Source organism: Saccopteryx bilineata, chromosome 6 (genome assembly GCF_036850765.1).
Source record: "Saccopteryx bilineata isolate mSacBil1 chromosome 6, mSacBil1_pri_phased_curated, whole genome shotgun sequence".
In the NCBI taxonomy this organism is placed as follows: domain Eukaryota; kingdom Metazoa; phylum Chordata; class Mammalia; order Chiroptera; family Emballonuridae; genus Saccopteryx; species Saccopteryx bilineata.
This window is the reverse complement of record NC_089495.1, coordinates 185,740,734-185,753,184: the sequence shown is the minus strand read 5'-3', so window position 1 is coordinate 185,753,184 and position 12,451 is coordinate 185,740,734. Positions and strand designations below refer to the sequence as shown.

Genomic DNA, 12,451 nt, shown 5'->3' with positions numbered 1-12,451 from the left:
CCGCCCTCGTCCCCGCTCCCCTGAAACCCTGCAGACACTGCTTTCACCCGCCCTCGTCCCCGCTCCCCAGACTGAAACCCTGCGGACACTGCTTTCACCGGCCCTCGTCCCCGCTCCCCAGACTGAAACCCTGCGGACACTGCTTTCACCTGCCCTCGTCCCCGCTCCCCAGACTGAAACCCTGCGGACACTGCTTTCACCTGCCCTCGTCCCTGCTTCCCATTCTGAGTCCAGGAAATAAAGCTCCCCATGTCCTCCCTCACCCGGCCAGTCCTGGTATGATCACATCTTCACGGTGACGGTAACTTGTGGCTAATAATTCCAGCACGTGCACAATTACCGTATGCTAATTTTTGCATGGTAGGAATTTCATAGTACAATATGTACAGCCCTTCTCTTTCTGTGAAGTATTAGGCTCAGTCGAACTTCATTATTTGCCCTTATCCATAATTTCTGGGGCCCAGTTGCTTTAGATTATTAAGCTACTAGATAAAATGATCCATTTTTAAAATAAATATGACATTTTACAGTGTGGATAAAACGCTGCCACGTGTGGTATTGCTGAGAGCTACTTTACTTTGCATAAAAAAGTCCTGTATTACATAGTTGGTGACACTTGGGCTTTCATTTATTTCTGAACAGCATGATATAGAAATAAATAAAATTATAAGCATAACTGCATCAAAGACAGAAACACCAACGGTGTCTAAATCTCCGAGCTCTTCTTTGGACGACACCGAAGTGAAGAAGGTGATGGAAGAGTGTAAGAGGCTGCAAGGCGAGGTCCAGAGGCTGCGAGAAGAGAACAGGCACTTCAAGGTAAGGGCACTGTTTCTTCTGACAATTGCCAAGCACAGCTTTCTCCCCAAGAGCTTGTGTCCAGCAATGGATGGACCCTGAATCTCTAGACTCGTCTGTGTTTGCATACTTTTCTCCCGGGGAGAAATTCCATAGCTTTCATCAGGTTCTCCAAGGGTCCTTGAATCCCCTGCCCCTCGATCAAGAACTTTTGTCTCTTGAGCAGAAATTTCTCAACTATTTAACAAAAAACCTCCACCACCCATCATTAGTGTGAAATTTAAGACTAAAAATAAAACGGCAGTGGTTATGTAGAATTCACATTTTCAAACCCCACTTCATTTCCCACTGGATGAGAATCTGTTTTTGAAGAGGGTAAATGCTGACCTGCACTCCATTTTAACGTAGGTGTAATTCTGACTTTTAAAGATACTAACTATGTCTAAGCAAAAGACCTTCGTCAGACTGAAAGTGGTGATGAGACTGGAGATGGGAAGTTGTCAGAGGAGGTTGGTGGAGATTGTGTACGGAGAAACCCGAGTCCAGCTGTGGAGGCTCAGGCTGCACTGGGTACTGGGTGGGGAAGGGAGGCAGGTGGCACTGCTCTCTGCCTTGGAGGCCTGTGCTGGCATGGAAGTGACTGCTCGGGCTCAGACAAGCTCTGGCTCTGTATTAGGACAGCATCTCCCAAACCTCCGTTCGCAGAACACCTCTGTGGCCCCTTCCAGCCTTAAAAGTATGTCTGTTTTAGACACGGAATTGAACAGAACATTTCTGATCATCTGATCATAGGAACTCTTACTGCAGCTTAAATTTTGGGGCTGATCTCTTTCCTTTCTCTTGGGCATACCACCCAAGCATGTAATAGGTTTTTGCTTTTTAACTACTATAGCACTAGGTTCTTATAACAAATTCATTTCAGTTGACTCTTCCTTCTCTTACTCGGGCAGTGCGGTCAGTGTAGAACTGACAGTGCCTGGGAAATGGCACCTCTTCTTTCTCCACGAGAGTCTTCATTTGCCTCATTCAGGAACTTCTTGTAGTGGAATAAGTGATGAAGCTGACACTTCACTTTTTGGCTAAAAGTCTAAGATACGCCTAAAGCTTCTTGAGTAAATTTCTCTTCAGAAACAGTTCTGTGCTGTTTAAAGTGATAAATAGGTAGAAATAGCTTCTATATAAACCCAATAAAATAAACTCTGTATTTTGCTGTGCCCATTTTTTTAAAGTTAATCAAATAACACTGGTCATTTATCACTGTGCAGCAATATTGGCCATGTCCCATGAGCAGAGTATCTTTCAGATATTATCAGTCCAATCTTGACATTAGAAGATTCTTTATCCTGCCAAACACTGACTTCTTGTTTTGTGTTTTTTTCTTTCTTTATTTGGCCAACAAATTTCCTGAGGCCCTACTGTGTGGCCGAAACGATACAAATAGGAGCGATCTGGCCCTTAAGGAGCAGCCTGTTAACAGCGGTAGTCGGGGGGGGAGATACAAGCAGTGATACAGACTGACAATCAAGGTGATGAGTGGTCCCATAAGTGCTCAAGGAGGCAGCTCGGTGGGCTGGCTGCCCTTGTCTCCGGGACCTGCGAGGCACTTGGTGGATGAGAAGGGGTAGAAGGAAAAGCAGGAAGGGCAGCTGGCATTCAGGATGAGCCAAGGGGTCATTAGCCAGAGTTCCAGCTGCTGGGGCGGCTGTGCTGAGAGAAAGGCCTTGTGCTTGTCCTGTGTAGGGACATAGGGTAGCCGTGGGGCCGCGAAGGAGGAAGAGGCCCTGTTCCTGCACACCTGTGTTGTTGGTGGGGAAAGGAATGTGGCCAGGTATCTTTATATAGAGGAAAAACAGTGTTGCCTCTTCGGTGGGAAATCCATGCATTAAGTAGAAAATACTTGAGATGCATGTACAAGTTTAGCCACATGTTAATATTCCAAATATGCTATTTGAATAGTGAAAATCTAGCCATCTACATCAAACTCATCAGATTCCAACTATGTACACAGCTCTGCATTGGAACGCTTCCAGGTCCCGGTTTGAAGTTTCTTTTGATTTTTATATTCATGCCTTGAGAGAGGCCTATCATTTAAAAAATCAACGGCTTGATTAGGGAAATCAGTGAAAGAAGGAAAGACAGAGGGGTTGGGTTGATTGTAGGTAAAGAGGAGCAGCAAGGAGACGTGTCCAACAAGGTGGGTGGGTCCAGACCAGACCCCCTAAGAGCTTTTTTCTGTAACTCACGGGGAACCAAGGAGAGCCCTGCTTGGATTTGTGGTGTGAAAGATAACTAGCAACAACATGTGGGATGGATTGAAGAACTGAGGGGCTCTAGCAATAGTTCTTAGGCCTCAAGCCAGTCCCTCATAGGCTTCAGCATGAGAAGGTTGAACTGAATCATGCATGGGACCTGAGTCTGGGTGTGGAACCCCCCCCCCCCCCAAGCTATGCAGTTGACTTCTGCTTCTGGTGCGTGGATTGTCTCTGAGATGTGCATTTGCTCCCGTAGGAAGAAGATGGACTTCGGATGAGGAAGACCACACAGAGCAACAGCCCTGTGCCTGTGTTAGCTGCGGCTGGGAAGGAGGAGGGCCTCAGCACCCGGCTCCTCGCGCTGGTGGTCTTGTTCTTTATCGTCGGTGTCATCATAGGGAAGATCGCCTTGTAGAGGCAGCATGTGGGGGGTGGTCGATTAGATCGATGGATCCGCCATATCATGGGATTTAAATTTATCATAACCATGTATAAAAAGAAATTAATGTATGATGACATCTCACAGGTCTTGCCTTTAAAATACCCCTCCCTGCGCGTGAGTGCGCACACACACACAAATGTAACTAATATAACGATCTTAGAAAGTTGAAAATGTCTAGTAAATGATTGGGGGAAAGAATGATCTTTGTTAATGACAAGGGAAACCATGATTAAATGATAATGGCATGTTGTAAATGTCATTTAAACATTTGTAGCCTTGGTCCATGTTGCTGGATTACCTCTCTGAAAACACGACACTCTTCCTCACTTGTCGGTACTGGCCCTCAGAGAGCTGGAGCCCAGCGGGGGAGCGCCACCCCCCCACATTGTCCCCACGCTGCTCGCTCACTCCCTAGGCTTGCGGTCCCTGTGCTGCCCAGGCTGTCAGTTCCTTGGGACTGATGAGCAGAGTCAGACACCAGGAAGAATTGTGCCGTGGCTGCGTCAGACAGGCGTGCTGGGCAGGGTGGGGCGTGTGTGGACTTACTGGCCCAACGCTTTGGAAAGAAAAGTCAATGCTTCGTTCACTTAAAGGGACCAAGCTAAATTACTATTGGTTCATGTAGTGAGATTGAATTGTTATTCAGAGATGTTTAATGCTTATTTAACTTATTTAATGTATTTCATCTCATATTTTCTTATTGTCACAAGATTATAATTGAGGCTGTGGCCTAAAAATCACTTATGCTACCTTGTGCTGCGGCCTCGGCTGGCCTTGTGCTGGAGGGCCGTGGGCTCCCGGCTCTGGGCATTCTGGGCCCTGTGTGCGTATATACGGGCATGTGGTTCATTTGCATGTTGGAGAGCAGCAGCCAGGAAGTATTTTTCTGTGTGAATAGTTAGCAGCTATCACGGGAGGACAGTCACTCAGTGTTATCCTTAGTGGAGAAGAGCAGCTGATCTTCCATACAGTTCTGTTGTTGCCTGCCCCTCCACCAGCATGCACACATCCAGCACACAGCCCAAGCGTGGGCCTGACCCGACCCTGTGGCCCCAGCTGGGGCTCAGGTCAAGCAGGTCAGGCAGCAGAGGGATTAGGAGAGGCTGCCAACCCCGGGGGGGTGGGGAGGGGCGCATGAGGGGCTCTTCAGATAGTCCATCCATCATGCAGTCACCAAAGTTTGACTGTGGAGTCACTTTATGCCATAAAAGACCGATCCAGTTTTGTTTGACTCTGTAGCATCTTAAAAAAAAAAGTAAAATAAAGCCCCAAAATTAAGAGTTCTTTTGTCATTTTGTCACATTTGCTATGTGGGGAATTGTTATTTTTATCATCATTATTATTTTGTCAGTGTTCCCTATCCATGAGGAAATAAATACGTTAAATTATTTAAAATACACACACACACACACACATTGCGGGGGAGAGTGTTTGCTTCAACTGAGAGTATAAAAATAAAACTGCTAAACATCTTAAGCAGCTGGTCACCCTCACCCTTCCGTCGCTTTGCCCCTCTGGGTCGGGGGACTGAGCACAAACGACTAGTGCAGGGTATGCTGAGCATGGCTCTAGTGTGTGGCTGGGTTTTAGAAGACCTTCATCATCAGGAAGACAATTCTTAGATGTCATACACCCCGGGTCACCTTCCTCTCGAGCTTGGCCAGGCAGCATGGCCTGAGGTTCTGTGGCTCTGGCGACCTAGGCAGGATTAGAGACTGGGAGAAGTGAGGCTCTGGCTGTTCAGTAATTTCCATCTTCATGATAAGAAGTTCACTCCACGTCCTGAGTACTTGCCGTAAACATCCCACACCTATTGCTCAAATTGCACTGAGCATGCAGACGTGGACGGCTGCCCAGTTATAAATTAGTCTCCAGCACTTTTTCCGTGCAGATGCCAGGAGTGAAAGGACTGAGCTGTGAGGCATGTGCCTTCTCCCATTAATTTTCTGTAAGTGGACTCAAGTTTGTCCAAGTGTAAGAACTGCAGCGGAGTAATCCTCACGTAGCCTCCGGTACCTCCTGGCCTTGGAAGCAGGGGGCCACAAGCAGTCCCATTTCTGGAACAGGGTCTGCAGATCTTTCCTTGAAGAACATAGCTGTGTGTTTTGATAAAACTATTCACAAAAACAGCTGGTAGGATTTGGCCTGTGAAGTCGGAGTTTGCTGGTGCCTGCCTAAAGGGACTAAGTTCTTAAAAGAATGCCTATGAAATCTCCTCTGCTTTGGGCCTTGGAAAGTGATGTAGTGTTTCGGGAACATCCAGGAACAAGTATTCAGCAGCTCAGAGGATGTGATTTTTTTTTTTTTTTTTTTTTTTTGTAGCTAAAAATCACAACTTAAAACCCAAAGTTGTATCTTTCTAACTAAACATCCTGTAGAATCTCTTTCCCTTTTAGAGGATCGGACTTGGTGAACATATTTTAGTTTGTGCAGTTTTTTGACTGAGTGGAAGAAGGGAACTCCACAGGAGGGTCATGGCAGGGAGATTGGCTTTTCCTCGAGTTGTCCTGGGGAAATGGGCTGTTCCCCGAGTCATCCTGGGGAGATAGGCTATTCCCTGAGTCGTCCTGGTCAGTAAAGAATGTGTCAAAAGAGAATATTTGAGGAGCTACGTCTGCTAATGTTCAGGGACCACTTTAAGAGCCATGACACTCAAGAGCTCGACCCTGGAGAAGCACACACATTTTGGGAGTCTTCGGGAAAGGAAAAAATGAGAGTAAGGAAAGGAGGTGGATGCATGGTATTGTCACATGGTCTGTTCCGTCCTGAGAGGGTCAGAGGCGGGTCATTAGAATAAATCGGCATGATACAAGGCTGATGCTGGTGAGGGTGCTGGCCGGGAACTGCTGGGCAGCTGCCAGTGGGTTGATCATGGTTCACAGGACCTCCGAGAGCGGTGCCCTCGTTTTAGAAACACTGGCCACCCTGCTCACAAGTCCTGAGATGTAAGCAATAACAGAGTCCCATAAATTGTTATTGACTGAATTTTTTTTTTTTTTTTTTGTATTTTTCTGAAGCTGGAAACAGGGAGGCAGTCAGACAGATCCACCCAGCATGCCCACCAGGGGGTGATGCTCCGCCCATCCTGGGCGTCGCTCTGTCGCGACCAGAGCCACTCTAGCACCTGGGGCAGAGACTAAGGAGCCATCCCCAGCACCTGGGCCATCTTTTGCTCCAATGGAGCCTCGGCTGCGGGAGGGGAAGAGAGACAGAGAGGAAGGAGAAGGGGAGGGGTGGAGAAGCAGATGGGCGCCTCTCCTGTGTGCCCTGGCCGGGAATCGAACCCGGGACTTTCACACGCCAGGCTGACGCTCTACCACTGAGCCAACCAGCCAGGGCCTGACTGAATTTTTAAATGGGTAATTTAAGCTCCCTTGGCTTGATACAGAATACCTCTTAGAGCAGAATGTCTTTATTTGTAGGTGTGAGGACCCGGCTTTAATTTTTTCCCCTCCTTGTTTGCATGTTTTTCCTGTTTAGTCTTTCCAAACTGCTGGCACCAGCAGTAATAAATACTGATAAAATCAAAATTGATTTTTACCAGTGGACAGTTTATACCTAGAGAGATGGCTTGTACCTACATAACACAGAATGAGGGGGAATGAAGAACCTCCAGTCATCCATGAAGACCTAACCACTTTCAAACAAATCCCAGGAACAGAACTGTTATTGAAAGATACCGGGGCTGGACTTGTAGACTGGCGAGTCAGATAGGACTGGCGCAGTGATAGCTGTGAGCTAAATAGCCTTTCAAATTAATTTGAAAGCAAGCTGTGTGTGTGTGTGTGTGTCTCACGTGTACCATATGTAAGTAGCTTCCCATTTTTCCAACTGTGCCTATATATATATATATGTTTTTGGGTTTTTTTTCCACACATAAGTCTGTATTTGCAAATTCAGAACCCATGCCAAAATACAATGCCATTAGTCATTTTCTCCTTCTCTAGAGAACTGGCTCATTTACAAGGTTTGAGTTCTGGCATGTTTGTGAAATTCTTGGTTTACAAGACAGAAGTAAGGAGAGAGTTGGGACGTGGACTGCAAAGTCACCTTGAACCAGTCGAATGACACTGACCTCTGAGACGCTGCTTCCTCCTGCGGGCAGTGGCAGTTCTCTGAAGGTGTCCCTGTGGGGGCCTCAGTCCCAGAGTGGCTTTCCCTGCTCCTTTCTATTGAGCCCAACAGGCTAGAGGAGGAACAGAAAGCACTGAGGAAACCTAGGGAATGAATCCGAAGTTACCACTGAGGAGCCCACCTCCAGGAAGCCAGGGCCGTGTTTCCTGTTGCTGAAATGGAGTTGGATGTATTCCTCTGAAGAGTAGATAGGTGACTTCGGTCCATGGTACACAGATCTGATCAGGTCTGCGGGGTCCCCATGTGCTCCTTATGAAGTGGGGTCACTGTCCTGATTATATTTGCCAGCAGCCTTTTTTTTTAAAACCTTCCTCAGACAGCGAACTGCTGGAATAGGTCCTTTTAGAGAAAGTTGCTGTGGCGACACCCTCCTGTGCATTTCCTACCCTTGCTCTTTGAACTTCATGCTCACGCTGACTCTGGCCTTGGGAAGTGGGCTAGAGTTTGCAAAGGAGGTTAAATTGGGTGACTTTTTAGAACTTCTGCTTTGGATCAAAATCCATTTCTGTGGAGCCTGCTGTAGGGCCTGAGCCACTGACCAAGACACTGTTTCAACCTCAGAAACCATGCAGGTGAGCTAACTCCTCATCCCAGACAGGTGTGCATCTTCCTTTGTTCACCGCCCTCATCCCTGATGTACTCTTACAACAAAGTAGCGAGAATGAGGACTTTCCCTTAGATGCTTTTTTGTTTGGGAACTGGAGGTACTTCAGTGAAGAAATGCGTTGGCCATTTCCCCGCCGCCGGTTGCTCCCTGGAAATGATTGTGGCGGCTTCGGGAAGCAGATCAGCAGTCTGTCTCTGGAGGCGGTGATGAGAGTGCTGGCCTGGCCGGGGGGCCTTTACCTAACTCGGAACTTGTAAGTTAACTGTGAGCCAGGGCGGCTCATTAGAATGAGCGTCAGGGACGTGGCCTGCAGGAGTTAGGAAACAGCCTAGCTGCTGCTCTCAGACCTCTCCCGAGTCAGGTTGCGTTTCTCCGGGAAATCATTGAAGGCGGCCAGTAAGGAAGAGCAGACCCCAGTCAGGAGCACCGGACTCAAGGCAAACCTGGAAGGCTGGGGAAGTGTCTTAGGCCAGAGTCCCCAACCCGACCGTTCCTCATCCCAGTCCCATCGCTGCTGGCTCTCCCTGCAAGGACATTAGATGGGGCGCATGAGTCACATGTTGAGGGACTCAGACCTTGCCTTGCGGGGTGTCTATCTCTACACTGACAAGGTTTCAGTTAAATTTATTTTCATCACAGAGGTATTTTGAAAAATTTAGAAGACGTGAGCGCACACCTTGGGCTGTGCATCATATTTAAAAGTGAAATTGGTGGAGGTGGATGAGAGGTTGTCCCGATGAATATAATAATTACTTAGGATTTTTTTTTTTTCCATAATGGAATTAATTCATTAGAACGTGCCGGCATCCTGATCTGTAGGAAAGGAAGAAAAACCTAGCAACAAAAATACAGCTATTATCTAACTTGCCATAAATATTTGCAATTATGATACCTTGGAATGCTGCCATGATATGGATTGCTTTGATTAAAAGATGTCAGTTGAATAAAACAGTACTGGGGATAATAGTTTTCCGCTGCTAGATAAATGCTAATGTTTATTTTTAAACCCGGAAACATTGATCCTGTGACAATGCCCCATTACAATTACTTTATTATCTCCCGGGGTTGATGTATATTTAATCATTTGGCTAATGGATGTGGGTGCAGTCCCGAGCCTAGCTCACTGTCCTCACACCCGCTCACATTTTGATGAGTGGCAGGAGCTTCCCGGGCTGCTGCAGGCGGGGCCACCGCCCCAGGGCTTTGTCTCTCTGCTGCCCAGAGACGGGGCTGGCTAAAACCAAACAGTTACCCTTTATTTTTTGTTTTGCTTCAGTACACATCAACCAGGGGAGACAAATCAGTTATATTAACACAATTTCATTAAGGCCTTCTCGTGCTAACAAGGACCCATCGTTTTTGCGATTGCAGCCAATGTAAAGGCATGTGTGTGTTTATCGCCTTGACTCAGTGGCTTTCCATGTAATACCCAAAGGTCAGGTTCTTTTTATAAACTGTTTGCCTGTATTTCTATCTTTTTTTAAATGTTTGTTTGTTTGTTTCTTAGACATAAACTAAGTTCAACTGCTATCCTCTAGACCAGCATTCATTTAGAACAGCGGTTCTCAACCTGTGGGTCGCGACCCCAGCGGGGGTCGAAGGACCAAAACACAGGGGTCGCCTAAAGCCATCGGAAATACATATTTATTATACAATACTTTTTTTTTTTTTTTTTCTGAAGCTGGAAACGGGAAGAGACAATCAGACAGACTCCCGCATGCGCCCGACCGGGATCCACCTGGCACGCCCACCAGGGGGCGACGCTCTGCCCACCAAGGGGCGATGCTCTGCCCTTCCGGGGCGTCACTCTGTTGCCACCAGAGCCACTCTAGCGCCTGGGGCAGAGGCCAAGGAGCCATCCCCAGTGCCCGGGCCATCTTTGCTCCAATGGAGCCTTGGCTGTGGGAGGGGAAGAGAGAGACAGAGAGGAAGGAGAGGAGGAGGGGTGGAGAAGCAGATGGGCGCTTCTCCTGTGTGCCCTGGCCGGGAATTGAACCCGGGACCTCCGCACGCCAGGCCGACGCTCTTCCACTGAGCCAACCGGCCAGGGCCTATACAATACATTTTTAAATAAAATATGTATTTCCGATGGCTTTAGGCGACTCCTGTGTTTTGGTCGTTCGACCCCTGCCGGGGTCGCGACCCACAGGTTGAGAACCGCTGATTTAGAAGTTATTTTTTTCTATTGACCCTTTTACTTGGAATTGAAGATCAGAATTTAGTGTCTAATTCTGAGACCACATGGACAAGAACTGCTTCTTGCTTTTCCTCATTCACTCATTTAGCACCCATTTATCAATTCACCTTCTCTGTCAGATACCTTTTGAGATGCCTGGATATTAATCAGTGGGAGTGACCGTTTTTGTGGTTTTCATTCGTAAGCAGTAAGGCGATTTAAGCTTATATGTAGGAGAAAAATGCAGAATATATTTGGCTCTCATTTCTGTTGCTAGTGTTTCCTTTTTAAAGACTTATTTATAAACTGCTGCCATTTGCAACTTCTTGTAAGAAATTCAGAATGATCTATTTAAATTTCTCTTTACCTCCTCTCTCCTTTTGGAGTAAAGAAGTATTTCAGTACTTCATGCTGGTCTTACCCTGCTGTACATCTTTCTGTTTGTCTGGGAAAAGACCTTTGCGGCGTGTTTTTATTGTGACTTCAACGTATGTTAACATTTTGGGAACTGAGTGTTTTAAGAGATGTCTTAGAGTGTTTTAGTTTGCATAATTTTTCTTTGATGTAATTAAGTTGTATTTCCTGTTCGGACATGAATTTATTTTAAAAGTTGGTGCAGAAAAGGACTCTTCACCATCGTCCATTCTGGTTATCTGATCTGTAATCAATGTGTGGTTTCCTGGCTGGCTTCGTGTTGGCCAGAGGGAAAGAGATGAATTTCTGCCGTGTCCAGATCGAAAGAGACACTCACAGCATGTTCTCACGTGTTCCATAGCCGCCCGAGAAACCTGCCCTGCCAAGGCATAAACTTTTGTACTAGCTGCCTCCTCCCTATTATGTTCAATAAACTGCGCTCTGAATGTATTTAAAGGATGCTTCAGTGTAAAATTATTTTGAATGGATGGCTTAAGAGCCTTGAGATGGGCTTTAGAGAACATTCTAGAGCCCATCACTACTCTTTCACTGCTGCTTAGGAACAGAAAATTGGTTTAAATGAAAAATTATAGATACTTTACGCCAGAAAACACACTTAAGGGATGGCTTAGGTCCAAGTCCTCTTTTTTTCCTCTGATGAGGAAACTTTTGCCCAGAGAGCTTTGGCATGGGGCCAAGCCTGCATCCCTGTCCTCCTGTTGGGAGGCCACGTGTCATTGATTAACTGAGTACTCTCGGGCATTCGCTGCTTCTGGGTCTGCGAGCTGGGGTGGTTTCTGTCCCGAGCAACGGTGGACGGTTCCCCATGTCACGATGTTACCTCGCTAACACATTAATGAAAACATTTTAGCTTCTTGTAGCAATGTATTACATGTAAACGGTAAGACTTCGTGCAAGACCAAGGGGTAGACAATACAGTCGGTTTTCTTCTGGGCTCAAACCTCCTTCCCTTCTCCAGAAACTCCTGTGTTTTTTTTTATTTTATTTCATTTGACTCCTTTCTCCCCTTTTTATTGAATTTATTGGGGTGACACGCGTAAGCAATATTTTATAGGTTTCAGGTGTACAATTCCAGAACCCACGATCTGTGCACTGTATGTGTGTTCACCACCCCAAATCGAGTCTCTGTCCATCAGCAGTTACCCCCCCCCCCGTGCCCTCCTCCACTTCCTGTGCTCCCCACCTTGGCGGTTACCACATGTTGTTTGTCTCCACGAGTTTTTGCTTTTCTTTGCTTTTCTTCTTTTTTTGTTCAATCCTTCCCAAGCCCCCATCACCCTGCTCACTATCTATGAGTCTGTCTCTATTTTGCTTTTTAGTTCATTTTGTCCATTAGATTCCACATAAGAATGAAATGATATCTACTTGTCTTTCTCTGACTGGCTTAGTTCACTTAGTATAATGCTCTCCAGGTCCATCCATACTGTCACGAAGAGTAAGGCATCCTTTTTTGCAGCCAAGTAGTACTCCATTGTGTAAATGTTCCACGGGGTTTTTATCCACTCATCTACTAATGGACACTTGAGCTGCGTCCAAATCTTGGCTATTGTAAACAACGCTGTGATGAACATAAGGCTGCGTTGACTGTTCTCTAGAGACCTTCTGTG

General features: G+C 46.6%; 1 protein-coding gene across 2 annotated transcripts in view; it reads left to right on the top strand.

Annotated features, from left to right (window-relative positions):
- VAPB (VAMP associated protein B and C) overlaps nt 1-11,279 on the top strand; it is a 67,106-nt gene extending 55,827 nt beyond the window's left edge. The window contains exons 5-7 of one of the 2 annotated variants that reach the window (XR_010726309.1): nt 643-819; nt 3,307-5,993; nt 6,025-11,279. Coding sequence is in view for 1 of the 2 variants with exons in the window: in XM_066237971.1 (XP_066094068.1) it covers nt 643-819; nt 3,307-3,465 (336 nt within the window). In the remaining variant the exon portion in view is untranslated. Of the gene's footprint in view, nt 1-642; nt 820-3,306 lie in introns of both variants that reach the window. The other variant, XM_066237971.1, reaches the window with a different exon arrangement.
- Nucleotides 11,280-12,451: the final 1,172 nt, after the last annotated feature.